General features: G+C 38.3%; 2 protein-coding genes across 2 annotated transcripts in view; one reads left to right on the top strand and one right to left on the bottom strand.

Annotated features, from left to right (window-relative positions):
• Window positions 1-223: 223 nt before the first annotated feature.
• Window positions 224-26,773, bottom strand: part of Copb1 (COPI coat complex subunit beta 1) — a 40,749-nt gene continuing 14,199 nt past the window's right edge. Inside the window, exons 7-22 of the mRNA XM_005075647.4 lie at window positions 25,635-25,772; window positions 23,036-23,155; window positions 22,381-22,488; window positions 22,149-22,295; window positions 21,690-21,835; window positions 19,778-19,874; window positions 18,302-18,462; window positions 16,946-17,066; window positions 9,305-9,532; window positions 8,953-9,132; window positions 6,958-7,102; window positions 5,876-5,995; window positions 3,016-3,161; window positions 2,382-2,471; window positions 1,116-1,271; window positions 224-601 (exon numbers count right to left, since the gene is read on the bottom strand). Coding sequence (XP_005075704.1) covers window positions 542-601; window positions 1,116-1,271; window positions 2,382-2,471; window positions 3,016-3,161; window positions 5,876-5,995; window positions 6,958-7,102; window positions 8,953-9,132; window positions 9,305-9,532; window positions 16,946-17,066; window positions 18,302-18,462; window positions 19,778-19,874; window positions 21,690-21,835; window positions 22,149-22,295; window positions 22,381-22,488; window positions 23,036-23,155; window positions 25,635-25,772 — 2,163 coding nt within the window. The 3' untranslated portion in view covers window positions 224-541. The remainder of the gene's footprint in view (window positions 602-1,115; window positions 1,272-2,381; window positions 2,472-3,015; window positions 3,162-5,875; window positions 5,996-6,957; window positions 7,103-8,952; window positions 9,133-9,304; window positions 9,533-16,945; window positions 17,067-18,301; window positions 18,463-19,777; window positions 19,875-21,689; window positions 21,836-22,148; window positions 22,296-22,380; window positions 22,489-23,035; window positions 23,156-25,634; window positions 25,773-26,773) is intronic.
• On the top strand, window positions 20,702-20,983 carry LOC101832551 (NADH dehydrogenase [ubiquinone] 1 alpha subcomplex subunit 3-like). The gene has a single exon (XM_040756130.1). It carries the CDS (start codon window positions 20,702-20,704, stop codon window positions 20,954-20,956), a length of 255 nt encoding a protein of 84 aa, XP_040612064.1. The 3' UTR covers window positions 20,957-20,983.

Here is a 26,773-nt window from a genome sequence, read left to right as displayed (position 1 = left end):
TACTTTCTAGCTGAAACAAAGTTTGTGAAAAGACTCTGGGAGTTTTAGAGACACTGATCTCTTAGTAAATGAGGAACCAACAATACAGTAAACCAGGACCTGTTCCATTTTTAGATCACCAACTTTGTAAATTCTCTTCATAAAGATGTATACAATTCAGAAAGTAATTTAAATTCAAAATGGAAATTTAGACTTAAGCTACAAAATTCCACAGATACAAATATAAAATTAAGTAATTTATTTATAAAATAACAAAAATTTATGAATAGATCTGTTTATTGTATTGTGAAAATGGTCTTGGTACATATGAGAAACATTATATACTTTGAGGACAGCAGTCAGAACTATTAAGACAAAAGACAAACTAATTTTTAACTCACTCTTGATTTAGGGGAAAGGCTATAAATTACTGGCTGGAATGCATTCAGCATGAACTCAGATTCTATATAACATAAAGCATGAAGACTACAAAAGATGTTGGAATCCAGTAAGCCCACACCTAAAATTTAACCATAAACCTCCAAGGACTTTTTATTCATTCTTATAGACTAGTCTTCTTTTGAGACAGGTTGATTTTATCTCCAAGGCTCAAGGCCATTCCCTGTAAAGAAGAATGAAGATGTTTATATATATATATATATTATCTAATTTTTGTGATGCTGGGGATTAATCCAGAGCCTATACATACTGCAAGAGCACTTCCCAGACTGAGTTATATCCCCGGACTCAACAACGATGTAATTATTGAAACAATGCCCAAATAGTAGGTGACAGCAGCTTACCTAAGGCTCCATTCATTTGATGATATCACATCCAACAACAATAACACAGATTCCAAATACTTTTAGTGGGTTGATTTTAATGATGGCGATAAGTACTACATTTATGCCAGTAAAAACTCTAAACACAGGAATCAGTGTTTTAGGCAGTATCTTAAACTAAGCCATTTTAAATGAACTGAAGCTCAGAAAATATCATGCACACACACACATACACACACCTCAAGCACAAAACATGATTTTGACAGAAGACATTATAAAACTGAAATAAGAAAGACAAGAATTCTCCTTCCCTTTGTTTAGTTCAGAGATATTCTGAAAAAAGGGTGTTATTACCTGACTCTTAGCACGAATCCTTATATGGCCAGTAACAGCAGCATCTGGTCCCTGGTGAACTGGCTTCTCAATGCTGACATTTGCAAGTGCATCCTCTCCAAATATAGAACGAGCATACAGGTTGGCTGCCATAAAGCCACAGTAGCCAGAAAGGGCCTGGGGAGAGATGTGTAATATATTCAATATGTTGCTAGAGAATTACACCCAGGCAAACTCAAACACATAAGCAAACTATTATTTAAAAATCCTACTTATGTGTTATAGGGTATAGGACCTTATGAATTTACCAAGACTCAAAACAAATATATGTATAGAAAGTAAGAATTCCCTGTGCATATTATATTCAGTAAACCTGACTTTGAAGAGAATACTTATTCAAATTTGTATTTATGTATTTACATATTCAGTGCTTATTTACTTATTTGCCTCTTGCACCAGATTTTTAACTTCAATAAAGAAAGACTTCTTTTGCTGGACTTAGTAATTATTGAAGAAATTAATATATGAATGAAAATCTACTTGTTTGGCAGTAAACATGTTCTTTCTCTCCTTGTGTGTTGTGTTGGATGCAAATCAAGCATTCTATCACTGAGCTACATGCCCCAGCTGACAGCAGACATTCACTTAGTAAGATGCACATTATGGCATTAATAGATATTTTATAAAGAAAGAAAGATCTTTAAAGATCCAACTTCAGCCGGGTGGTGGTGTCTCGTGTTTTTAATCCCAGTACTTGGGAGGTAGAGGCAGCAAGACCTCTGTGAGTTCGAGACCAGCCTGGTCTACAAGAGCTAGTTCCAGGACAGTCTCCAAAGCCACAGAGAAACCCTGTCTCAAAAAAAAACAAAAAACAACAACAACAAAAAAATCCAATTTCGTTTTGTCTTTGTTCTAGTCTTTTTTCACGTAGACACAGCAGAAAGCCATTGACTTACACTTAGCCCATGTGGGAGGGACATTTGCTAATCCAGTACCACAAACTGTTTTGGAATAAAGTCTCTATCTGAAAAAGATAGAAGACAAAAAACAAAGCCAAAAAACCCAATGTATCTGACTGCTCTGGTTAAGTCCCATCACCATAAACAGGTTGGATGACACAGTTCAGAAACAGGTAAGCAGATCCAAACATCTGTTGGTAACTTCTGTGAGATATTCCAGAGCAACACTGTTTTCTCCATGCTGAATCATTCAAAAACACACCGGAGGAAAACAGGAAATTTATTATACTACTCTTTCAGACTTTAGAATTTTCTAGTAAAACTTTACCTTCTCTGGAGTCAGGCACTTCATGTTGGTTGACTTTAAGATATGTTGTAAATAGTCATTTAAATCAATCATATTGGTGTTAACTGTCACCTGCAGAGGAGAAAAACTCAATAAATCTTACAATGAAAGTTGTGGATAATTGGCATTTCATCCTAGAACTGTCTTCCCAATATTTAGGGGAAGAGTGGGCAATAAACAGTGACACCTACAAAATCACATGGCATCAGAGATGCAGTGCCTTCAGACGCATGCTTCACTAGACCATCAGGAAACACAGAACTCAAGGAAAAATCAAGGAACAAAGTTTCCCATCAGGCTACAGACTTCACACAAGACAACAGTAGTCAATGGTAGATTATCCAGACACTGTCTCAAATTAGTCACAGTTACAATCTAAGCCTGGTGACACAAACTTGTAGTGTCTGTGCTTAGGAGACAGGGCTAGACACTGGACACTTGCCTGGACTACCATCCCAAGATTCTAAAAAGAACTTCCATTCTATTTAATTCACAACAGCGAATCACTAAAGTACTTGCACCATTTCTAATTAGGGTAATTCACAAACAGATAATAAAGGACTCCTCATCACTAGTCAAAGGGAAGACAGGTAAAGAAAACTTCACAAAGACTAACTTTATTTTCCCATTCAAATTCGGCCCACATCTGACGGAACTCTGCATCAGTGCAAGTTGCAGGCTGGATATAGTCCATGATGTCAATGTGGATATCACTGAGGACCACACAGTTTCTGTCACTTGCTGCTCCAGAGACATCATAAACTGCAATACACACACAGAAAGATCAAAGGGTAGATGTTAAAAATTACAAATAATTATGACATTAGCTAATATTTATATATACTAGAGTCTAAGTGCTTTATAACTATTACCAATTGAACAGTGTCATCAATCCTACTTTACTATTTTCCATCTTGCAGATTAGGAAAGCAGAGCAGTCAAAAAAGTTGCCCAGGTTACACAACTGATCAGCAACAGAACTTAAGACTCAGGATTTAGGCTCAGGTATACTTTGTCTTTTGTTGTTAAGCAAACAGTTCAGTTTGGTAAATATTTATATAGCAGCTACAGTGGGACAGGTACTATACTAGATATATACAAGTAGTTCAGTATTTTCATGGTTGGGACCTACCTATAAATCCAAAATTTTTTTTTCTAACATTTGGGTATATGTTGCTGAAACTTAGTAATAATGTAAGATTATCTATCTCAAGAGGTGGAGTAGGGGATAGAGGGGGATTGAGGGGAACTGGGGCTAGTATATAAAATGAAAAAAAAAGTTTAAATAAATTTGTTTTTCAAAAAAAACATTTCATAGTTTGTAACCCCAAAACACTGTGTTCAACAAAATAGAATGTTTGCCAGGTAATTCAATGGTTAGTAAAATGTGTGTGTGCTTTACGGGTTTTCATACAACATTCAATGAAAAGTAAAACCCAATTCTAGTTACCTAAGAATGATATCATGATGAATAAAATATGAAATTATAATTTATTAGCAGATATAATCAATGGTTCATGTATTCTTTGCATGTACATTATTAAGTATTATAGAAAATTTCCAATACTAAATTTCCTAATAAATAGAATCTTATAGTAAACTTAATTTGTTCTTTCCATACATAAACTAAGTGTATAGGTCTTAAAAACAAAAACAAGAAAAAGATTATGTATCTCTGTGACTGTCTCCTCCATAGAAAGACACACATAATCTGGGCTGGCTTCATGGTGCATGCTACAATCCCAGCAATTGGAGATGAGGCAGGAGTGTCACTTTACTCGATGCCAATCTGGGTTACCCAGTGAGACCTTGTTTCAAAACAAACAAAATAAATTTAAGAAGTTATAATCTGATTGGGGCCTACTTTTCATCTAGCTTCTTTTTACTTCCAGAGAAAACTGAGGGTGACCAAGAATATCTTCCTGTAGTTTATAGCCCATATCTAAAAACATAACCTAAGGCTACCCTCACATTCTCCCCTTTATTTTCTCCAAGACTGACCTTCTTGCCACGTAGGATCTCATCTGTGCTCAGGACCTCACTCCACCATAATTATCTCTTCCAGTCTTACATCTTTACCTTTCCCTTCTGTCAACTTTCTTACCTGCAGGCTATAAATATACCCATTTTTTTTTTTTTACATCTTTGCTGGGTGTGTTGCACACATGTGCCTGTATAGCATTCTTCATCTCTTGCTCAGTCTTCAACTCACATACTGTCCAAGATACGCCACAAACAAACCCAAAGGCCTAACTTTCAGGCTTCATGTTTCTTCAGATACTTGTTGAAGACTTACTTTTCTAGACAAAGTTTTACCAACTGAACTACATCCCTGCCCTCCTTCTATTGTTTATAATTTGAATCTTTTTTCAAATTCTACACTCATGTCTTACTTTCCTTATGTACTTTAAATACTCAATTTGCTTAAGCTCAACCACCCATGTTTCACATCTGCTCCTCTTTCCTCCATTAACCACCCAATTCAGGTATCCAAGAGCTACTTCAACCATTTCCTCTATATTCAATAACTAGCTCCTTAACATCTATTAGAGTCAGCCCTCCTTTCTCTTGTAACTACTGCTCTGTCAGCTTAGGCCTCTCCCCTCTCACTTGATTTCTGCAATAGTCTACACAGGCAATCTGTCTGCACTGTCTACAGTGCTGATGTCTATACTGCTTTAATAAAAATATTTAATCATATATCTTATTTGTAATCATCCAGTGTCTTCTTGTTTCATGGATAAATGCTTAAACTGTTCACAGTGCAAGCAGGGTACAGCCGTCACTGACTTTTTTTGAGACAGGGTTTCTCTGTGTAACAGTCCTGACTGTCTTGGAACTCTCTTTGTAGACCAGGCTGGCCTCAAAGTCACTGAGATCCACTTGTCTCCAAGTGCTGCGATTAAAGGCGTGCGCCACTACTGGCCAACTGACATTCTTAATTTATTTTTCCCTACCACCACTTTCAAACCCATTTTAACTGCCAGGCACATCAATCTACTTGCATTTGTTCTGCCTGCTGATCATTTAAAATCCAACTCAACATAAAGCTGTGAAGCCTTTCCTAACTTTTTCCTTCAGTCTCTTACACTTTTGAGAACTGACCAAATCCCTTCATGAACTCACACACTGCTTTTCATACAGGCTTCTTTCATAGCATCCAGCATTATGTAATCCCTTAATAACCTTCCTTTTCACAGCTTTCTATATGACCCCAAAGTATGTAGTGTATCAACCAACCCTAATTACATTATGTCAATATTTTTGTTTCCTCATTTTGCCTAGTGGTTTCTTGAGGACTAAGAGTCTATCTGGCTCACTCTGGTATATCTAGGATAAAATACAAAAAAGGTTACCATAGAGAGTACCAAATAAATGGATTCCGGTTCTGTCCTCAAGCCTTGTCCATAGCTCATATAACCAAATTTTTTACTAAAAGCACTCAACTATCACATGCTATAAAAACAGAACCATACCTATATTGCCAAAAATTATTCCATTTTCTGTTGATGCTACCTTGACATTAGCTTTAATATTTGCAAAATCATGAGGAGCAAGAGTCAAAGGAGATGGTTTTTCTACAAGTTTCAGATCTCCTAGAAGAAATAAAAAAGGTTTTGATAAAGTTAAAATGTATATATTAATCATAAAACAGCATTATAATATATGCAAGTTAATAGTTTCTAGAAAAATAAGAAAAGAAGTGCATGATTTAAATATTATAAGGAAAAATTAAGAAATAACCCAATATCCTAGGCAATCACATTAATATACACAACCTCTATCAAAGGGTAATAAATATAATTTATATTCTACACAGAGTCACTCTATATTAATGAGTGGGAGGAGTACTTTGAGTATATCATTTTATTATCATGAATGAATATGAGCTTCTCAGAAAGCTTGACCTATATACACCATAGCCTTAACCCATGTACACCATAGCCTTATCCTATATATACCATTATAAAAGAGTAACATACCCTGCAAACAACCTGTACACTCTGAGCCATGGCTCACTGAAGATAGGGCAAAGCATAATTTCTCTGGTATCCTAATGTCCCCAAACTCTTACATAAGCCCCATGGAATCTGGAGGCACTTCACTGTTCTATACATATTTTATATTTTCAAAACTATTTGTAGACGTGGTTACAGAGAATCTAATTCATATGCCTTTATCAAGAAGGAAAAAAAACCCAACATATGTTGAAAAGTGCTAATAATGATGCACTGTTTTGGCCACATGTGGCAGGTAACAGAAAATACTTAATCCTCTTCCAAGGCAACTTAAAAATTTAACCAAGTGAACTACTTGGTAAATGTGTTTTTATTTGAGATATAGGGCTGTGTAGTCCTGGCTGTTTTGGAACTGGTTATATAGCTAAGAATATCAAACTCTTTAAGGAGACAGAATTTTAAACCTTAAACTAAGCCTTGATTGAACAATGTTACAAAGCACTCGAAAGGATCTTCACACTGAAAGCTCTGACCCTTTCTTAGTAATTCAGCACAAAGACCTATTATATAAAAACCTTTCCTTGGATAAATGTCCTCACCTAGAGTAGCTAACTCTAATGTGCAGTTCTGCAAAGTATCACTGGTTTGGTTTACAACAAGAACATCCAGGACAATATCATACTGATTGACATGAACATAGGCTTCAGCATACACAGGATCCGAGAAACCTGTCAACTGGGTGACCTGTCAAAGAAAAAACAGACATAATCACATGAATGAATGAAACAATTTAGCCTGATGAGTTCAATCCCCAGGATCTACATGGCAGGAGAGAACCAAATCCTGTTAAGCTATACTCTGACCTCGGATGCTCACCATGTGGTATTCCAGTGGATTAAGGTACTTGCTGCCAAGCTGCACAATCTGAGCTATATCCCTAGAGTACACTCCCCAACCCATCAAACAAATAAGTATATGTTACAACAAGCTGTTAAAGAAAAATCTGTTTATATACTGTAAACACGCTGAATAATAAAGACATTATTTTATACTCAATGAAAAATGTCAGTCAAAAAGTAAAAACACAGTGATTCATTCCACTTGTATGAGCAATAGAACTAGTCAAAATCAGAAAGAGAAAGTGGTCTAGTAGCTGCCAGGAGCAGCAGGAAATGGGAATGGGGAGTTACTGTTAAAATTCAGTTTCACAAAATAGAAACCATTTGGAGATGGTTTCACAATTATATAGACTAAATAATACTACTGAACCAAATACTTAAAAATGTTTGGAACAGGGAAGTTCAGCCTCGGGTCCTGGGTTCAACCCTCAGCAATGGAAAGAAGCAAAAACAAGACGAGGTTAAAATAGTAAATTAATGTTCTGAAATTTTTACCACAATTAAAAGAGAAATCTAAGCCAGGCGTGGTGGCACACACCTTATTCCCAGCTATGTAGGCAGAAGCAGGCTGATCTCTCTGAGTTCAAGGCCATCCTGGTCTATAAAGTGAGTTCCAGGACAGCTAAGTCTGCTACACAGAGAAACCCTGTCTCGAAAAAACAAACAAACAAACAAACAACAACAACAAAAAAAGGGATGGGGGAGCTAAAATATGTATAAGTGTAACAAGTCCTAATTTATTGTTTTTTTTTTTTTTTTTTTTGAAGCAAGGACTTGTTACAGAGTTCAGGCTGGCCTCAAACTCAAATGATCTTACCATCTCAGCTTCCTAAATGCCAATTCTTAGTTTTGAGAAGAAGCTTAAGCAGTTCCAATTCTGCTACTGACTTTTATTTGTAATGGCCAAATCAACTTGAGACTGGTTACTCATCTGACAGGTGAGGGATAACTAGTTTAGTGTTTGTCTTTTTGCTGGATAGTCCAGACACTCCTGACCTTGTAATCTTTCTGTAAGTGCTGAGATTATAGATGTGTACCACCATGCCTTGTTCAAATGAAGTCTTATAGACCTCAAAATCACAGGGACTTGGTAAAAATGGATGCTAGGACTGGAGGTACAGTCCAGTGGAACAGCGTTTGCCTGACATCATTAAGATCCTAGACAGACACATACTTAAGCTGACATGTACCCCTTGGTTCTATGTAAGTAGTTATTTAATTAAAATAATGAAAAAAATCAGTAGGAACAGGCACTTCCTGATTACTACATTTTCTAAAATATTTATAATTAATTAATTAATTATGTGTGCAGTGTTCTGCTTGCATGTCAAAAGAGGGCACCAGATCTCATCATTGATGGTTGGTTGTGAGCCACCATGTGGTTGCTGGGAATTGAACTCAGGACCTCGGGAAGAGCAGCATGTGCTCTTACTTTAGCCTCTAAGCCTCTAAGCCATCTCTCCAGCCCCATGACTACTATATTCTTAAATAGTCAATTTAAATACATTTTCAACTGAGCATGGTGGCACAAGCCTTTAATCTCAGCCCCTGGGAGAGGGCTCAGCAGATCTCTATGAGTTTGAGGCAAGCTTGGCCTACACAGTTCAGGTCAACAAGGGAGGGCTACACAGTGAAACCTAAAAAGAACAAAACCAAACCGACTAGGAGTAAGTCGTATATCTGATATTGTGTTACCTTATTAAGTTTGGATGCTAGGGGATCTGCCGCCTCTTTCCTCTGTGTATTACCCATTGCTGCCAACAAACTCAGCTGAAATTGATCTTCCTTGCAGTTCATTTCATTCTTAGCAGTTAGTTGCATGAAGGAAATGGGGTCATCAGGTTGTACTGTTACATTCCTCTTTTCCGATTCCTTCTGTATTGAAAAAGCAATGCACAAGTCTTTTTATATGGAATGAACAACAGATTTTCATAAATTTTTCACAGGGACAGACTTACATAGAGAGTGAAAAAGCAGTAAAACTAAAAAGAAAAACTAAAAAACCCCCAACTTAAACAGTACTTTATGGACTTTATATATACTTTACCTTTTGGGATAGTTTCTCTTCTTCGAGTTTGGCAGATAACATTTGGGAAAGAGACTGCCTGCATTCCTTATTAAAAATGTCATTCATTAAAGGTGAGCATTCAGATAAGACCTTGAGGCACAGGGAAATTCGGTCTACATCATCATCAGTAATTGGCTTCTTAGGAAGAGAGGATTTTCCCAAATGAAGGATAGTTGCCATGAGCAACATAGCCTCAGCAACGAAAGACTATAAAAATAGACAAATTGGTTATTGCTATGATTCTCCAATTGCAGTAAGTCACTCAAATATAACTGACAAACAATTCAAGAATTCACCAGAGTTAAACTTCAAATTGTCTAGATTTTACTTCTCTAGTTACTCCCATATCCTTTTACCTGTTTGTTCTGTCAGCTTTCTAGGCTTCACTGACTCTTGCCTGAAAAATAGCAAGAGTCAGTCATTTTTTTTTTTTTTTGGTTTTTCGAGACAGGGTTTCTCTGTAGCTTTGGAGGCTGTCCTGGAACTCACTTTGTAGACCAGGCTGGCCTCGAACTCACAGAGATCCACCTGCCTCTGCCTCCCGAGTGCTGGGATTAAAGGCGTGCGCCACCAACGCCCGGCTGAGTCAGTCATTTTTAATGATTGTCTCTTTAAACAAACCAAAACAGCTGAAAGAACAACACGCTCCAGCAACTGTTGACTTTTCAACCATATTTGCTTTCTGTGTGTTCACGTTCATGTGGGTGCATGCATGTGGCGGCAGAGATCAACCTCAGGTGCTGTTTCTTAGAATCCATCATTGTGACAAAAAGGAGACCAGGCCGCACTCTGGGACTTGAGGCCCAATGATTAGGCTAGGTTTGTTGGCCAATAAGCCCCAGGGATACTTCTGTCTCTGCTTCTACGCGGATTACAAGCACATCAATATACCCAACTTTCTGTATGGGTTCTGGGGACAGGATGTGCAGGATTCAGGTCCTCAAGATTGTGTGAGAAGCACTTTACTGACTAAGTTAACTCCCCAGACATCCATATTTGCTTTCTTATTAACTCATATACACATAAAGTGTCTGGCCATATAAAAATAAGATTCTCTTCTTCATAAATATACTAGCAACTGTTTACTAAGAATGAGGACAATTTCCTATAAAAACAAAGTATTTTTTGAGAAATTGAACAATCCCCAAATATATGTCCCATACTCTGAATTCCTATAACCGTCCTAAAGCACCTTGAAATGTTTTTATTTTACTTTTAAGCCCAGGATCAGGATCAGCTTCACATATTTTATCAGCTATTACTCTCTTCAGTCTTTTTTACACTAGACCAGTTTCCGGTTTTGGTTTTTTACTTTTTACTGAATCTTTGTGAATTTCTTATCATGCATACCAATCCCACTCATCTCCCTGTCACAATGGAAGCTGTGGCTTGTCATGGTGTGTCACATAGTATACCCTTTTGCCCAAACAGCTTTACTTGCAAATGTTCATTGCCACGAGTCACTGGTCTGGGTCCAGGCCTCTGGCTTCTGCTACATCATCAATACAGGATTTGCATTGGGACTCCTCTCAGAGATCCTGCTGTCATATGTCATGAAGATCTTGCAGCTTAGGTTCTGCAGGGCTTGTACCTCCATTAGCTCCAGCAGTTCTTAGGCGGGATAGATGTTGGGGTGGGCCAACTCAAAGCCCTGGATCTGGGCCTGGGTGGTAGATGAGTTGGTCAGTCTGCCTGTTTTCCTATGCATGTGCCACCAGGGCTAGCTCTCCTGCTTTGCTCAGATGAGGGGAGCGGCCAGCTCTCCCACACTCACACCCTCTGGGCTGGTTCACCAGAAGCCAAGTCACCAGGTCTTGTGGATAGGGGTTGGGGAGGCTCTCTGATGTCTCTCACACCTGGCCAGTGTCATGTGGCTGAGGGCAGGGGCAACTCGGGTGTCTGTTTCACGCAGCCATGTGTCTGCAGGGTTAGGCCTCTCCAGTGTCCCTCAGCACCTTACCCAGAACCAGGACATCATGGCCCTCAGTATCTCATTGCTTCCTCCGTGTCACATCGCTTCTGGTGCAGCACCAGGATTCGTGGCCCAGTTGCTTCCTGGGTCTCACAGCTACTGGCGTAGTACCTGTGCCCCTGGCACAGCTCTCGGTGTCTGGTTGCTTCCTCTGTGTCTCATTGCTTCAGGCACAGCAATCCTGGCAGGGGCCTGGGCCTGGTCCTCCATGTCTTGTTGCTCTTCTGTGAAGGGGACCCCCTCCCAGACCTGAGATTAGGCACAAACCACACCCAAACACCTATTTGCACAGAGAGATCCTTTATTAAGCAGGGAAGAAAAGTTAAAGTGGAAATTACCTTGCAGGTGTAATTTAAAGAGAAAGAGGGGAAGTCAGTGTTAGAATGGACTAGGATGTAGTGTTTGAGGAAACAGAGGATAAGGGGGGGTGGGAGGAACATGGAAAATGAGAGGACAGAGCTAATGCCATCATAGGTTCCTAATAACCCAATTAAAAACTAGGCCCCAGTTCCTGCTTCCTGAAGTTAGACAAGCAGTTTCTGAGGAAGCCATGAACAAAGGACACTCAATCAACAACACCCCTGGCAGCAGGGATGAAGGGAACTGAACATACTGAGCCTGAGCCAGCCCCTTACAGTATCTCAAAGCAATGACCAAATAAGGACAGGCCCTGGGGCTTTTCCAAACATGCCCAAAGATGGGAAATTATAGCTCAACCAGCCCCTGCTAGCTTTAGCCATAGCCATTCAGAAATGTACTAATATCATTACCACTTGCTCAAGCCAATCGTAGATAGAATGACCTAACTGGCTTTGGAATTCCTTTAGCTGTGTATAAAAGGAGCCTGCGAGCTTCTATTGGAGTCCCTATTTTTCCTTTGTATCAAATGTGTGGCTCTAGCATTCTGAAACTTTTTGCTCTAGAGAATTAAATACTCTTGCTAATTACATACATGGACGCTGTTGGACTTCTCATGGAGCCTAACAGAAAGGGGGTGGAGATATTTGTTGGGGGGGCAAGAAAACAAAGGTCTGCCTCTAGATAGAGAAGAGATAGACATGGCACACAGGCAAATGGTGGCTTTAGAAAGGTAAATAGGGAACCCCACATTAGGATGAGGTATTTAATTTTAATTGGGAATGCTAATCAGGTAAACCAATGGCGACTTTTGATTACTGGACTTTGGTAGTCAGCCTCAGGAGGAAGAAGAGGCCAAACAAGGGAATAGATCTTGGTGGCTAGATTTAGGAATGTAATCAGTTTTTAGCAAGGCAGAGAGAATGGGAGAAAAGAGTAAGGCCTGCCAGAACCTCATGCTCACTTCTGCCAGCCCGTTGCAGCACCAGGCACCCCAAAGGAGCCCTAAGGCATGACCCTTGGTGTCTCATCTCTTCCGATGCAGCACCTGGACCCAAATGGGGCCCTCTCAGGCGCAGCCCTTGGTGGTCCTTGGTGTCAATGGTCCTCGGTGTCGGTGGGTAGTCCTTGGTGTCGGTGGTTGATCCTCAGTGTCGGTGGGTGGTTCTCCATGTCGATGGGTGGTCCTCAGTGTCATGGTTGGTCCTCCGTGTCGGTGGGTGGTCCTCAGTGTCGGTGGGTGGTTCTCCATGTCGATGGGTGGTCCTCAGTGTCATGGTTGGTCCTCCGTGTCGGTGGGTGGTCCTCAGTGTCGGTGGGTGGTCCTCAGTGTCAGTGGATGGTCCCCGGTGTCTCATCTCTTCAGGCGAGGCACCGGGACCCCAATGGGGCCCTCTCGGGCGCAGCCCTCGGTGGTTCTCGGTGTCGTCGGTTCCCGTGCCTCGGCGCAGTACTGGGTCCCCAATGGGGCCCTCTCGGGCACAGCCCTCGGTGGTTCTCGGTGTCATTGCTTTCTCAGTATCTCATCTCTTCTGGGACATCTCCAAGACCCCAATGGGGCCCCAGACACCGCCCCTATGTACATGCGTGGTACACATAAAGATAAGCAGACCATATACTTAAACACACACTAGCCTGGGGAAGCACCCAAAGAGAAGTAGTATAAGTCTCCAAAGTTGTGCCCTAGCTTCGGAAGGAGAAGGAAGAGAGGTGGGAGTGTTAAACCAAAGTCTGAAAAACCAGAAATTTCCTAAATTTATGAGAACTATAATAGAAACCTTAGACTCCAAAGCTTAATGAAGCACAGGGGTAACATGAAGAAAAGTACAGAAAGCCATGAACAAATCAAACTGCTAAGACACACAGTAAGAATAATATAAAGCTGGGTGGTGGTGGCACACACCTTTATTCCCAGAAGAGGCAGGCAGATCTCTGAGTTCAAAGTCAGCCTGGTCTACAGAGTGAGTTCAACAACAGCCATGGCTGTTAAACAGAGGAACCCTGTCTCCGGAAAACAACAAAAGAATCTAAAACCAGCCATGCACAGGCAGAGGATTGACAGAAGATTTCTCACCAGGAAGGCAGAAAACAATGAGAGATACATCTTTACAATGGTGGGAGAAAACAATGCCACCTGAGAACAAAGACATTGTTTTACAATGACATCTTTCAAAAATGTAAGTAAAGGGGCTGAGGGAGATAGTGCAATTGACAGAATGCTTGTGACATTAAGTGTGAGGACCTGAATTCAGACTTACACTATGACAGTGAATATATATTCTTTAGGCATAAAATCTGTGTTACAAGGACACTCCTATTGACACAAAAAGAATGAAGAAAAAGGGAAATGACTCAAATGGAGGCATGCTAGTGAAAAGTCAAGTGTCCTTTGTATGAAGCACATCTGAGTGTTCTAACTAGATATTACAAGAAATCTGGCTCCTTGGACTGATATCACAAACATTCTCCTATCATTCAAAAGTGATGCAACAACTCATGAGGAAATCAAATGGACTCTTGAGATAAAAATATTAAGTATTATGAATATGACTAGGATGGGTTTATAAAAATATGGGAAAGTGTGTGTTATAATGTTGAGTAAAACTGCAGTTTGTAAAGTATAAATATGATTTTTTTCAGTTGGTGAAAAAACTGTTAGAGATACTAGCCAGCTCAAACTCTAGAGGGTTTCAATGATCTCATCTTTCAATTTTCTATCTTCACTACAGCATTAGCAAAACTTGTAGTTAACTGTTGCAATCATAACTGACTTTCAGTCAAATTTATTTATTTTTAGTGATGCTAAGTTTCAAAACCAGGTCCTCTACCACCATGTTACATCCTCTTATAACATTCCTTGTTTATCTTAAAAAATGAATTTAAAAATATATAAACATTTTCCTTTATATATGTATTTTCTCAGACAAAGTCCTGCTCTGTAGCTTGACATAGCCTGAATCTTGCAATCCTTTTGCCCCCTGAGTGCTTGGATTATAGGTATATACCACTAAACTTGGCTCTGAAAGAATTGCTTACCAACTGACTTATGAGAATAACCAAGTTACTTCGGCAAAAAGAAATAATAGACGTAAGACTTTTCATTAAAAATAAAAAATAATTGACTTTTTTGGTTTGAGACAGGGCTTCACACAGCTCAGGCTGACCTCAAACTCCCTCTCTAGCTGAAAATGATCTGGAATTCCAGATTCTCTTGCCTCAGGGAATTGGGATTAAAGATAGGTGCCACCATGCTCAGCTCAAATAACTGACTTATTTATGACAAAGTATAAAGAGAATGTTACACACACACACACACTGTAGTTTTATTTAGCCTTAAGGAAGGAATTCTGATAGTAACGTGCACGAACCATGAAGATATTATGGCAAGTGAAAGGACAGGTCTCCTGTATGATTTCTTTTAAACACAGTACCTAGAATAAGTTTCTACAGACGGCGGAATTGATCTTATAGGTAAAAGCACTTGCAATACAAGCTTGACAACCTGAGTTGTCATGACACAGCGGTAGATGTCTAATCCCAGCACTCCTATCAGGAGATGCCAGGTAGAGACAGGAGAATTCTTTGATGGCTGTGGGATAGTTAAGCTGGGACATGCAATGCAATGGTAAACAACAAGAAAGGCCCTACCTCACATTTAAGGTTGTCTTTTTACCTTCACATCTGTGCTACAGCATGCACAGGTACATCTTAATACTACACTACACACACAAATATTTTAAAAATAAAATATAATAAATGTTACAAGGAACTAGGGACAGGAAGCAAGGCAGAGCTACCACTTCCTTTTGGGATGATAAATAAAAGCAGTGTGACGGATGGTGGCCATAGTTACTTAACATGTGAATATATGTAAGGCCACTTAATTACACAATGAAAAATTGTTAAAATAAAGGTTCAGGTGATGCATCTTTTTACCAGAATCTTTAAACTCAGAAAAAAAAAAAAAGTACTTTGAACTTTGTCTTGTTCCCAGCTCTCAATATCTGGTCATTTTTCATCTTGATCCAGATGCCAGAAAAAATATTACAAAAGGGATATTTACATTTTTTCTTTCTGAGACAAAGTATCAGGTAGTTCGGACTGGCTTTAAATACAGATTTTCCTACCAAAGTCCTCTAAGTGCTAGTATTTACAAGTATGTACCATTACACTGGCAAAAATTATTATTATTTTTCTAAAAAGAGGGTTTATGAAGCAAAATAAGCCAAACTCAGATACATACTATGTTTTCTCTCAATATGGGACCAAAATTTAAAGAGTATGTGTGTGGGGCTATGTGGGTGTGGGGTGTCATAAAACCAGAGAGAGGATCAGGATAGGGAAGAAGGAAAGAAAGTAGAATTCATGTGACATGAAAGCAGAAGAGAGGCATTGTTTAGGAAGAAAGCAAGCCAGAGGGCAGACATGGGGCATGAGGGAGGAGAGTAAGGTTGAGGGTGGGTAGGGAAGTGAATTAGAATATAATGACACCTATGAAATACAATAGTGAAGCCCATTACTTTGTATGAAACCTAAGAAATTAATTTTTAAAAAGAGGATCTGCTATTTATAACAATAATGCATAAAGTTCCAAAACAATACAGAGAAACCCTGTCTCATAAAACCAAAAAAAAAAAAAAGCATAAAGTTTACAATGGATATGTGGGTATGAAATATAGGACAATACTGCAAAGGGTTGGTAAGGTTTGGAAGAATGGAAGCACACTATAGTAAATGAGAATATATCCAGAACTTTCAGAAGCTGTAATTAGGTACCAACTATAGATGATAACTATTTAAAGAGATATTTTAAGATAAAATAGGCAACAACAAAGATACCACTGAGAAAAAGCTATTACTTTCATTGGCTGGTGACTAATCCTATCCTACAGAAATGACTTCATAATCCCTCATTAGACTAATCATATTATTTTAAATTAGCTTGTCAATTTTTGTTTGTTTGCTTTGCTTTTTTGAGACAAGGTTTCTCTATAGCTTTGGAGCCTGTTCTGGAACTTGCTCTATAGACCAGGCTGGCCGCAAACAAACAGAGATCCACCTGCCTCTGCCTCCATAGTGCTGGGATTAAAGTCGTGGCCACCACCACCCAGCCCAGTTACTTTGTTAATTTTATAGTCATGTTATACTACTGTGTTTGTTTTCCTTACTAAGCTACCAGCTCTTTTTTTGACATGACCTTTAGCATTAACTTCTAAGTTTTTCACTGTTCAATGGAGTAGACACTTAATAATCAATTACTGGGTAAGTATAGATAGAATAAATGAACATACGTTTTGCTTTTTCTTCTCCTGAACCAATGCTACATAGCGTAATGCAATCTTGGTCAGAGTTGTGGCAAGGGAGGCAGCAACAAAGAAATCTCCATCCAGGAGGAACCCTCTTAGGGGTGGTCTGCAAAGGAATCAACAAACATGAAGCTCAACAAATTTTTAAATAGCACACAGCTTTTGTGTAAATGGCTCAGACACTTATTGCCTCTCTTTGTGATAAGGATGTCAGTTAAATTCCTCATTCTCAAAATGAAAAAGAAGAATATCTAACTAACACTTTTCTTAAGTCAACAGTCCAAAGAATATAAAGAAAATGTTGTTTAATTAAGGATAGATATATATGCTGGAGCTAAAAAGCTACTTCCAAATGCCACCATATCTACCCATTCACAGGGCTGTTTACACGGCTCTCTCTAGGTCTAAAATTCTTGAAGATGGAGACAGTGCACTCTCTCTCAAAGGGTTACTGTCAAGACTATGAGACAAACTACTTAGTGTGGTTTCTAGGAGATAAGAAGTATTCAACAACATGTACCCATAATTTTTCTCCTCTTTTTTGCTTTGTTTTGTTGAGACAGGGCTTCTCTGGGTAGCTATCCTGGAACTCAATCTGTAGACCAAGCTGGCTGTTGCCTCTGCCTCCCAGTGCTGGGATTAAAGGCATGTGCTACCACTGCCTGGCTTCTCATCTTCTTATAAACACAGATAGCAAAATAAAGAGGAAAAAAATCCAAATGCTACTTTATCAATTAGAAATGAACAATTTGCCAGAGCTCCAGTGGTAGAACACTAATCCAGCATGTGAGCAGCCCTGAGTTCTATTTCAAGAGAGAAATTTACACTACAGAAAAAGAAAAGGGCCAGGCAGCAGTGGCGCAGCCTGGTCTACAATAGTTCCAGGACAGGCTCCAAAGCTACACAGAGAAACCCTGTCTTGAAAAACTAAAAACAAAAAACAAAAAACATAGCTACATTTCCTACATGAGTAAAGCCGTTTCCCCCTCCCTGAGATAGGGTTTCTCTAAATAGCCAGAGAACTTGATCTGTAGACAAAGCTGGCCTCAAACTTAAGAGATCTGTCTGCCTCTGCCTCCCAAGTGCTGAGATTGAAGGTGTGTGCCACTGCTGCACAGCTGTAAAGCATGTTTTAATACAACACTTACTTCACTGACAGCAATAGGAACAAAGGAACAATTCATAGGGGAGACCTTACACACATACCTCTTTCGATATCCTTAAATGACAAACACTTTCACTTAAGGATCAAGAACTAGTAAGAGAAAGAAACCACATGGCTGCTTTACCACCAAGAGTACCAGTACAGCAGTAGAACAGGAAGAGTAGAGACACTGTTACCTGTCTTCTTCTTTTTTGGTAGGTCTGGAACTGCTGAGGGCACTCTGGGTTGCATAGGTCCCCATCTCTGTAACCAATTTCTGAACTGGCCCAACAGTTATTTCCTCTTCAGGTTTTAACTCACCAGCTTCTTTCTTTATTTCTGACTCTACAATTGGGATCTAAAAGCCAATTGGAAACTTGATTTAATAATATCAATGGTAAAGTTACATTGAGTTACTTTATACAGAAGGCATTCTCCCGAGGGATTTCGGAATGTGGCACTCTGCTCTCAATTTTCTTTCCTTTCCAGGATAATGTAGCAGGAAAAAAGCAAGCTTTAGAGCCGATGACTCTGATTTGAATTCCCTCATCACCACTTACTACTTGTGTGATGCTGAGCAACATAATGAAATAACTGTCTCATTTCTTAATCTGTTAAGGAGGAATCCTAATTCTTTCTGAATAACTCTTTAATAGAAAAATGCATATGACAGTGTCTAGCAAAGTAGATGTGTACTGGGCCTCCTCATTTCTTCCCTTGAAATATGAACCTAAACAACACTTATCATTCTAAAATGAAAAGTATAAATAATGTCACCAACCGCCCTTTTAGCTGATCAAAGGGCTATGATACAACTTGCTTTTTTTTTTAATGCTTTACCTTAAATTTCTCATGTATGTAAGAACTCTAAGAGTCTTTAATTATAACTTATTTTATTTTAGAGATGCAAAAACTCCAGGCAGTTAAGGAATTTAAAGTGAAGGTCTTGGAGCTAATTACTAACAGTAATTAGTAGAGAACCCAAGTCTCTTGACAACTCAGCCCATTGTTCTTTGTATTCTATCATGAACTTGTTTTGGTGAAAGACTGTCCCAATATTGTTACACAAACAGTCTACAGTTAGCCTTGTTCTGAAATATGCTTTCCAAACACATCAGCAATAGCAGAATCTACCATCTGTTGCCAGGCACGGTGGTGCACATCTTTAGTCCCAATACCCAAGAGGCAGAGGCAGGTAGATCAATAGATCTTTCAGTTAAAAACCAGTTTACTTTATTTGGTGAGTTTCAGGCCAGCCAGGGTTACATAGTGACACCTTAACTCAACAAAAGGAAAAAAAAAAGGAAAAGAATTTTATTAGCTGCACAGAACTTTCTGTTCAAACAAAATCTCACCCAAAGGTAAAGGTAAATATTAACAATTTGAATAGGTGTTATGTTTATCATGCAGGCAGGGGCACTTTTAGTTTTCCATAGCCCCTGAAGCTCATTTATCTGGATAATTTAAATAAAATTCTCAGTGTTCTTAAGCCCAAACACTACTCAACAAAAACACAAAAGTGAATGATCACATAAATATCAATTGCTGCTTTTCTTTTTGTGCTAGGCATTGAAACAGACATACGCTCTACCACTAAGCTACACTGCTAGCCCAGCAGTTTTCTAAAGCATAAGCTACCACACAAAGCAGAACTTATTTAACTAAGCACGTACCTCCCCAAGGGACCTGCGGACCTCAGTCATCACGCTCTGAATGTCTTCCTTTGTACTACAGTATTCTCCCAGGATCCACAACGCTCCTCGATAAATCCTAGAACAAAAAATATAGGATCTGAAACATAGGCCAGGGAACAAATCTTGACACAGAAATGTTTCTCTGAATTTAAGCTACTGCAAGAAAACAGAACTTTGTCTTCTGGAGGAGGAGAGTTTTAGAAAGATTGTAACAAACAGGAAACTTTGTTTCTCTCTAGAAATCACAAGAAAAATAGCTATTCTCATTTACTATCATTAGACACATTCTAAAGTCAGTTAGTTAAGCAGTAAAACCTAAATACCAAAATGTTTCCCACAGCATTCATTAGGGAACATTTAAAACAAACTTGGCTTTCGCACTTTTTACTATGAGAAATATATTATTTGAATACAGTTTTAAATTCATTATACTTTTTAGATGTAATCACTACAAGAGACAAGTGTTAAGCAAAATAATGAGGAACATCAACTTGGGGTAAGGTCAGCTCATCGGCACAGTGCTTTCCTAGGTTGCACAGGGGCTGAATTTGATCCCCAGCATAAAAATAAAGGAAGCATTGACGGCCAGTTGTGTTAAGCACATATCTGTAATAAAGGTACCCAGGAGGTCGAGGCAGGAGGCCAGCCTAGGCTATACAGCAGTGCCCTTTCACAAAAACAAAACAACTCCTCTATCCCAAATGCCAACAAAGAGAGAAATAATTCTGTATTTTAAGATGTTAGACTGCACTCTGTGGGCAGAGGCAGGTGAATTTCTATGAGTGAGAGTCCAGTTTGGTCTACATAGAGTTCCAGGAGTAAGGGCTACACAGAGAAAACCTGTTTGAAAAAAACTAAAAAAAAAAAAAAAAAAAGCGCGCCCTTGTCGCATGCAAGACCAAGATGGCCACAAGACTCACTGCCTTCCTCAAGAATGCCTGGGCGGAGCAACCAGTGCTGGTGGTGTCTTTCTCAGTCTGGGGCCTTGCTATAATTATGCCCATAATCAGCCCCTACACCAAATATGCCAGCATGATCAACAGGGCCACACCCTACAACTACCCAGTACCTGTTCGAGATAATGGGAACATGCCCGATGTGCCCAGCCACCCCCAGGAACCTCAGGGCCCAAGCCTAGAATGGCTGAAGAACCTGTGAATACTGCTGATGGAATACTTCCCTGTTGCTCCCCCTCAATAAAATGTGAAAACCAAAAAAAAAAAGTATGAAATTTTAGCTGTCCTTTTTTCTAAGATTTTAACTGAATTTATTCAGAAAAATAAAATAATTACAGAAACTAAAGCGCCAGAAGATTAGAGCTATCAAAAGTAAAGGTTTGGTATAATTATTTTTTCTCATAAATGGGACATATCTTATTTACTTTTATACATTTAAACACACATCATACATAATATGTGTATGATATGTGTGCATATGTATGTCAGTCACTTTCACATTACTGAACCAATCTTGCACTGGTCTCATCCTATCTAATACTACAAATTTCTTGTAGTTTATTCATTACATGCAGTAAGAAGCAAAATTTGTATTCAACACCCCTTACTCATTAACAAAGGCCTTCCAAATCTAACATACTGTAAAGATTCAGGGTATGGGTTACGCAGTTTCAATCCTTCTTTTCAATAAATGCTAAGGGTGACATAAATAACAGGAATACAAAAAATGATTTTAAGAACACCACTTCAAAAGTATGCTTCTTGGTCATTCTGGGATTCATAATGTTTTAGATATAATTAGAATACAGAAACCTAGCTAAAACAGTCCTATATGATGGTGGATGATGTTATACATAATGTGTCTTATTTCCTCTCTTTTATTTTCTACCAATTGACTATACTCAATTTTATACTTAAATGTATTTTAAACTTACTTGACAGACTTAATAGCATGGAAGACTTCAAGCATCTTCTCAACAATCAGCATTCTCAGGTTGTCAAAGCGCTGAATGGCTTCACGAACAAACTCCAAGACATCAGCAGCTGCTGCTTCATTACTGTCACTGAGAAACTCCATTAGCTAAAAAAAGACACGGGGCAAACACTTACATAGTTTCCAGAAAATTATCTAAAGCCTGAAATAAGTTAATGAACAAAGAATAAAAGTCTCAACAACCCTGTGTGCAGCAAAGTTTTAGATGAAGATTAAGACAAAGAAATCTGAGTTCTTACCCAAGTCAGCATAGGAAAAATACATAAAGATCAGAAATGTATAGTAAGATTTTTGTTATCTCAGATAGTTGAAATTTCAGAAGAGAAGATGAAAAATTATTCAAAAAGAAAAGTAAAAACATCTAGAGAATCTTACAATTAAGATGATAAGAATTACATACCACAGGGATAACATTTGCAGCCATATCTGGAAATCGGACAGAGCAGGAATGCAATGTTCGCACAAGAAGTTGTCGGTATTTGTCAGTATCTTCATGCTCAGACACATTATTTGTTTTAATTACTTCCTTTTTCAAGACAATAACCAACTATGGGAGGAAAAAAAGTAAAAACAAGTGAGAATCACATATATTTGGACCACTTACAAATAGTGTCACCAATGTTCTGTTTTACCTCTTCAACATTCCTAGAAGAGACAAGATCCAGGGCTAACTGCAGAGTTTTCTTACGCACTTCTAAGTCTGGTGTACTCAGTACTCTTAAGATGTCCATCACCAGATCCTGAAAAAGAACAAAAGCTATAGTGACACCAGTTTTTTTCAAGAGGAAAATATCCTAATTGCACCATATTCCTTCCCCCATCTCCATCACCCTAATCCTCTAATTAATAATGGAATTACTAGTGTTGGAAGAAGCAGAACTTCTGGGTCTCCTAGTATAATGAGATTTGAAGAAATAACATGAGACATAATGTAATAATAACATCACACATGACGTAGCCACACTGACAATGTGCACTTTAGATTTTATACTTTAGATCCAACTCGTTTCATGGAAAATACAAAAGTCAGAGGAACAAGGTAAGTGACACTACAGCAAAATAACCACCCACATCCAGGAGGAAAAACATTTTACAGGAAAGCTATTCTAGTTAATCTTCAACAAATCAATGCCATGGAGAAACCTAAAAGGAGATGGTGATTTAAGAGTTACACCTTAGTTACCCAAAATTTACATTGCCAGGCTTTAAGTTCTAGGTTAGGTTACCTACAGTGTGGCAAGTCTTGGGGATAACCTAAATATAAAGGGTAATAATAATAACACTTACCTGGAGGACTCGTTCATGAGCAGGATGCTCTTTTAATTCTACCAGTCGGTCCAGAACTATGAGCTTTACGTTGTTATCACTCTCCTTAATAATTAAATCAATGTAACACTGAGCAGCAGCCTATAGAAAAAAAGAAATGCATTCTGAAAATTCAAATACTGTGAAAATAAGAACTGCCATCCTCCCCACCCCCAGGCCACTAAGAAGCTAAAATACACTCAGTAGCCTTTGCACTGGCATTTATGTATTTTATTTAAAGGAATATGTATGTCTGGCCCCTAATTAGAACAAGTCTCAGTGTTACTCTAGACTACAAGGCCTAATTGCAGTGATTATGAGAAAACATGAGACAAAAACAAGAAAAATTACAAAATGAAGGATGGAAAGGAGCTGCCATGGGTAGAAATACTTATGGATTAGACCCAAGGAAACAGCAGAAGAGGACAGCAAATTCCAGTATGGTTATTAAATACCTTTCACATCAGGGATAAAATTTAATATATCTTTGTATCTTTGTGACAGTGACAAAAAGCAAATGTAAAGATAACCTGAGTTATGAAATATTGTAGCATATATTTAAAACCATTTAGGAGACAGTGCTGGTGACTGAATTCAGGGCCTTGAACATCTCAATCAAGAGCTTTAGCAATTGAGCTACATCCCTAGTACCCTATTATCCTTTTTACATAAAAATTTTAAAGGTACAATGGTTTGTAGAATGATCAAGGTTAAAAACAAAGAAAAAAGTAGCCAATCTAGAAAAGTTCTCAATGGTCAAAGCTGGAACAACTTGAACAAAATAAATAATGGTTAACAGTGGATTATGATCTATAGCATAAATATTCACAATGATAGAAATGAAAAAGGGAAGGGAAGGTCAGCATTTCCTCATATAGGAATACCATAGTAACTGTACAATGAGGAATTACAAAATCAACCTTAGAGTAGTTAGTAATAACTATTGCTGAGAAAAATCCATTTATCAGTGCTAAAATTAGTGGATATAAATATGAGGAGTGACAGGGGATCTACAATTTCAAAGTACCTTGAATATATTTTGAATACAATGAGAAAAATACAAAGTGAAGAAATCAAGGAACTAGCACTTGACCTAACTAATCATGAGTAAGGTATACAGATATCCTGTACTAAGAACATGTTACAATAGAAGATCAGTTTTGTGGTATTCTCCCCAAATGCCTAATTGCAGTGATTATGAGAAAACATGAGACAAAAACAAGTTCTGAAATCTCTTGTAAGCAAACTAGTATTCTTTATGAAGACAAGAAAAATACGATTGAAGAACTCTTACAGACAACAAAATAAACTGTGGGATCCTAGAGTGAACCATGAAACAGATAGGGGCATTAATGGGAAAATTAGAAATGTGAACAAAATCTACTTAAATCTATTTGACAATACTATAATCAATATTAATTTGGTAGTCTATTTGACAATACTATTTCAATGTTAATTTGGTTTTGATAATTATGTGATAATTACATAATATATGAACATTATAGGATGCTGGAAGAGGAATGTAGGGGAACTATATCCTATTTCTGTGACTTCCCCATAAGCTTAAAATTATTTCTAAATAAAAAGTGTTTTAAGTATTAATGGGTAAAATAGTAAATTCAACAACTTATACATCTGGTTTCTAGAATATTTATTCTTTGAACATATTAGAGATTTTTGACAAAGTCTTGATGGAATTAACAAAAGAAAGGCAATATTCTATTATTAAAGATCCCCAATTAAAATTTTTAGAAGTCATCATTATAGATCCAGTTATGAAGAGAGATCTTAAAACATCAGTATAATTCTCAAGAAATTAGATACTGTTTGAAAGAAAATGGCTCCCAAAAGGAGTGACACTAATAGGAGGTGTGTGGTTTTGTTGAAATAGGTGTGGCCTCGTTGGAGGAAGTATGTCACTGTGGGAATGGGCTCTGAGGCCTCCTTTGCTTAAGTTATTATACTCCGTGTGGCACTTAGACCACTTCCTGTTGCTTACTTGTCAAGGACTCTCAGCTCCTTCTCTAGCACCATGTCTACCTGCATGCCACCATGTAGCATGATGATGACAATGGACTAAACCTCTAAAAAATGTAAGCCACGTCAATTAAATGTTTTTCCTTTATGGTGTCTCTTCATAGCAATATAAACCATATGATACTGTTATTCTCCATCTCTCTCTTTCTTTTTACATGTGTGAAAACAAGAAGAAAAGACTGAATTATGTAAGGAGACAAATCATCTTACAAAATCTGTAGTCCTCTCTACCACATGTGTCCAGCCTGTGGCCTGATGGCCAAGGACAGTTATGAATGTAACCAAGTACAAAAGTGTACTTACTTAAAGCAGTGTGTGTGTGTCTGTGCTTGTGCACTCACACACATGTGTTGGGGGTATTGATATTTTTCCCCCTTTAACTCAGCTGAGTGGTTCTCAAGCAGTAACTTTGTAGATGTGATGTTAATGATGTCAAAGGTTGGACAAATGGGCACAAGTATATCAAACAACCACATAATGAACTGCAGTGTCATTAAGTCATAAGGGATAAGACAGGATGTCTAGCAACTAATTCCCAAAGTACCTTTATTGCGGTTGGTGCACTTGACAGTGTTACCAATGTTCCAGCAGCTTCGTATTTTACAGCAGGACTAGATGACTGCAGTAAGTTATAGATACAGCGAATGAAACGGGCCCTTTCTGATGGATTAGCATGACAGACCTGGGAACATAAAAACATTCAGGCTTAAGCTGATTTAAAGGACACTACACACATAAAACACAATATGAAAACTATGAATAACATTTCAAAGATATACAAAAATACCAGTCAACACTGGGTGAGATGTAACAAACACTGATAATTTCAGAAAGAAATTATGTATTTCAAATAACTGTCAAAGAAGCTGGTAAGATGGCTCAAAGGGTAAAGGTGTTTGTGGTGAAAGCTGGCAACATGAGTTTGATCCCTAGAATGAATACAAAAGAAGAGAGAAAGCACCTTCTACTTTACAAAGTTACCTTCTAACCTCCAAGGTATGATATGACATGTGTATGCACACACAACAAATTAAAAAGTAAATTAAATAACTGTCATTACTACTCACACATTTATTCATTTTATCATAATTTGTAGTGGTTTATCATTTATGATTTACTAAAGCCATTGAGGATTCAGAATAGCAAAGTCAGCCTCAAGCTATAGACATCAGGCAGTGGTGACACACAACTTTAATCCCAGCAGTGAAAAGCTACGAAGTGGTGGCACACACCTTTAACCCTAGGATTCAGGATTAAGAGATAGACAGACCTCTGAGTTCAAGGCCACCCAGGGATACGAGAGATTGAATCAGTCTAAAAGATCAACAGACCACATGCTTTTAATCCCATCACTACAAGGGTATACAAAATAGGGAGGAGGATCTTCAGTAGTCAGTAGAGGCATTCATTCTTCAGCCACACTGAGCAGAGGTTACAGTCTGAGGATTGGTGAGAGCTCATGGAGACAGGATTGGCCCATTCAGCCAGAGGTAGAGGTAAGAAGGCTACTGGCCAGCTGCTTTGCTTTTCTGATATTCAGCTTGAAGTCTGAGCCCCAGTACCAGTCTCTGGGTTCTTTTATTTATTCATGTTACAATAATTTACATTTCATTGCTTCACAAAAGATCTTCAGTAGGCTTATAAAAGATACTTGTATTTTAAACAAGTGAGAAAAAAGTCAAA

Source organism: Mesocricetus auratus, unplaced genomic scaffold, assembly GCF_017639785.1.
Source record: "Mesocricetus auratus isolate SY011 unplaced genomic scaffold, BCM_Maur_2.0 Super-Scaffold_4256, whole genome shotgun sequence".
Lineage (NCBI taxonomy): Eukaryota > Metazoa > Chordata > Mammalia > Rodentia > Cricetidae > Mesocricetus > Mesocricetus auratus.
Note: the sequence above shows the minus strand (reverse complement) of the source record. Positions and strands in the feature narration are given on the sequence as shown.

Bases quoted from the DNA above. Each gene is read 5' to 3' on its own strand.
- LOC101832551 (XM_040756130.1), top strand. From the start codon at position 20,702: ATGGCCACAAGACTCACTGCCTTCCTCAAGAATGCCTGGGCGGAGCAA.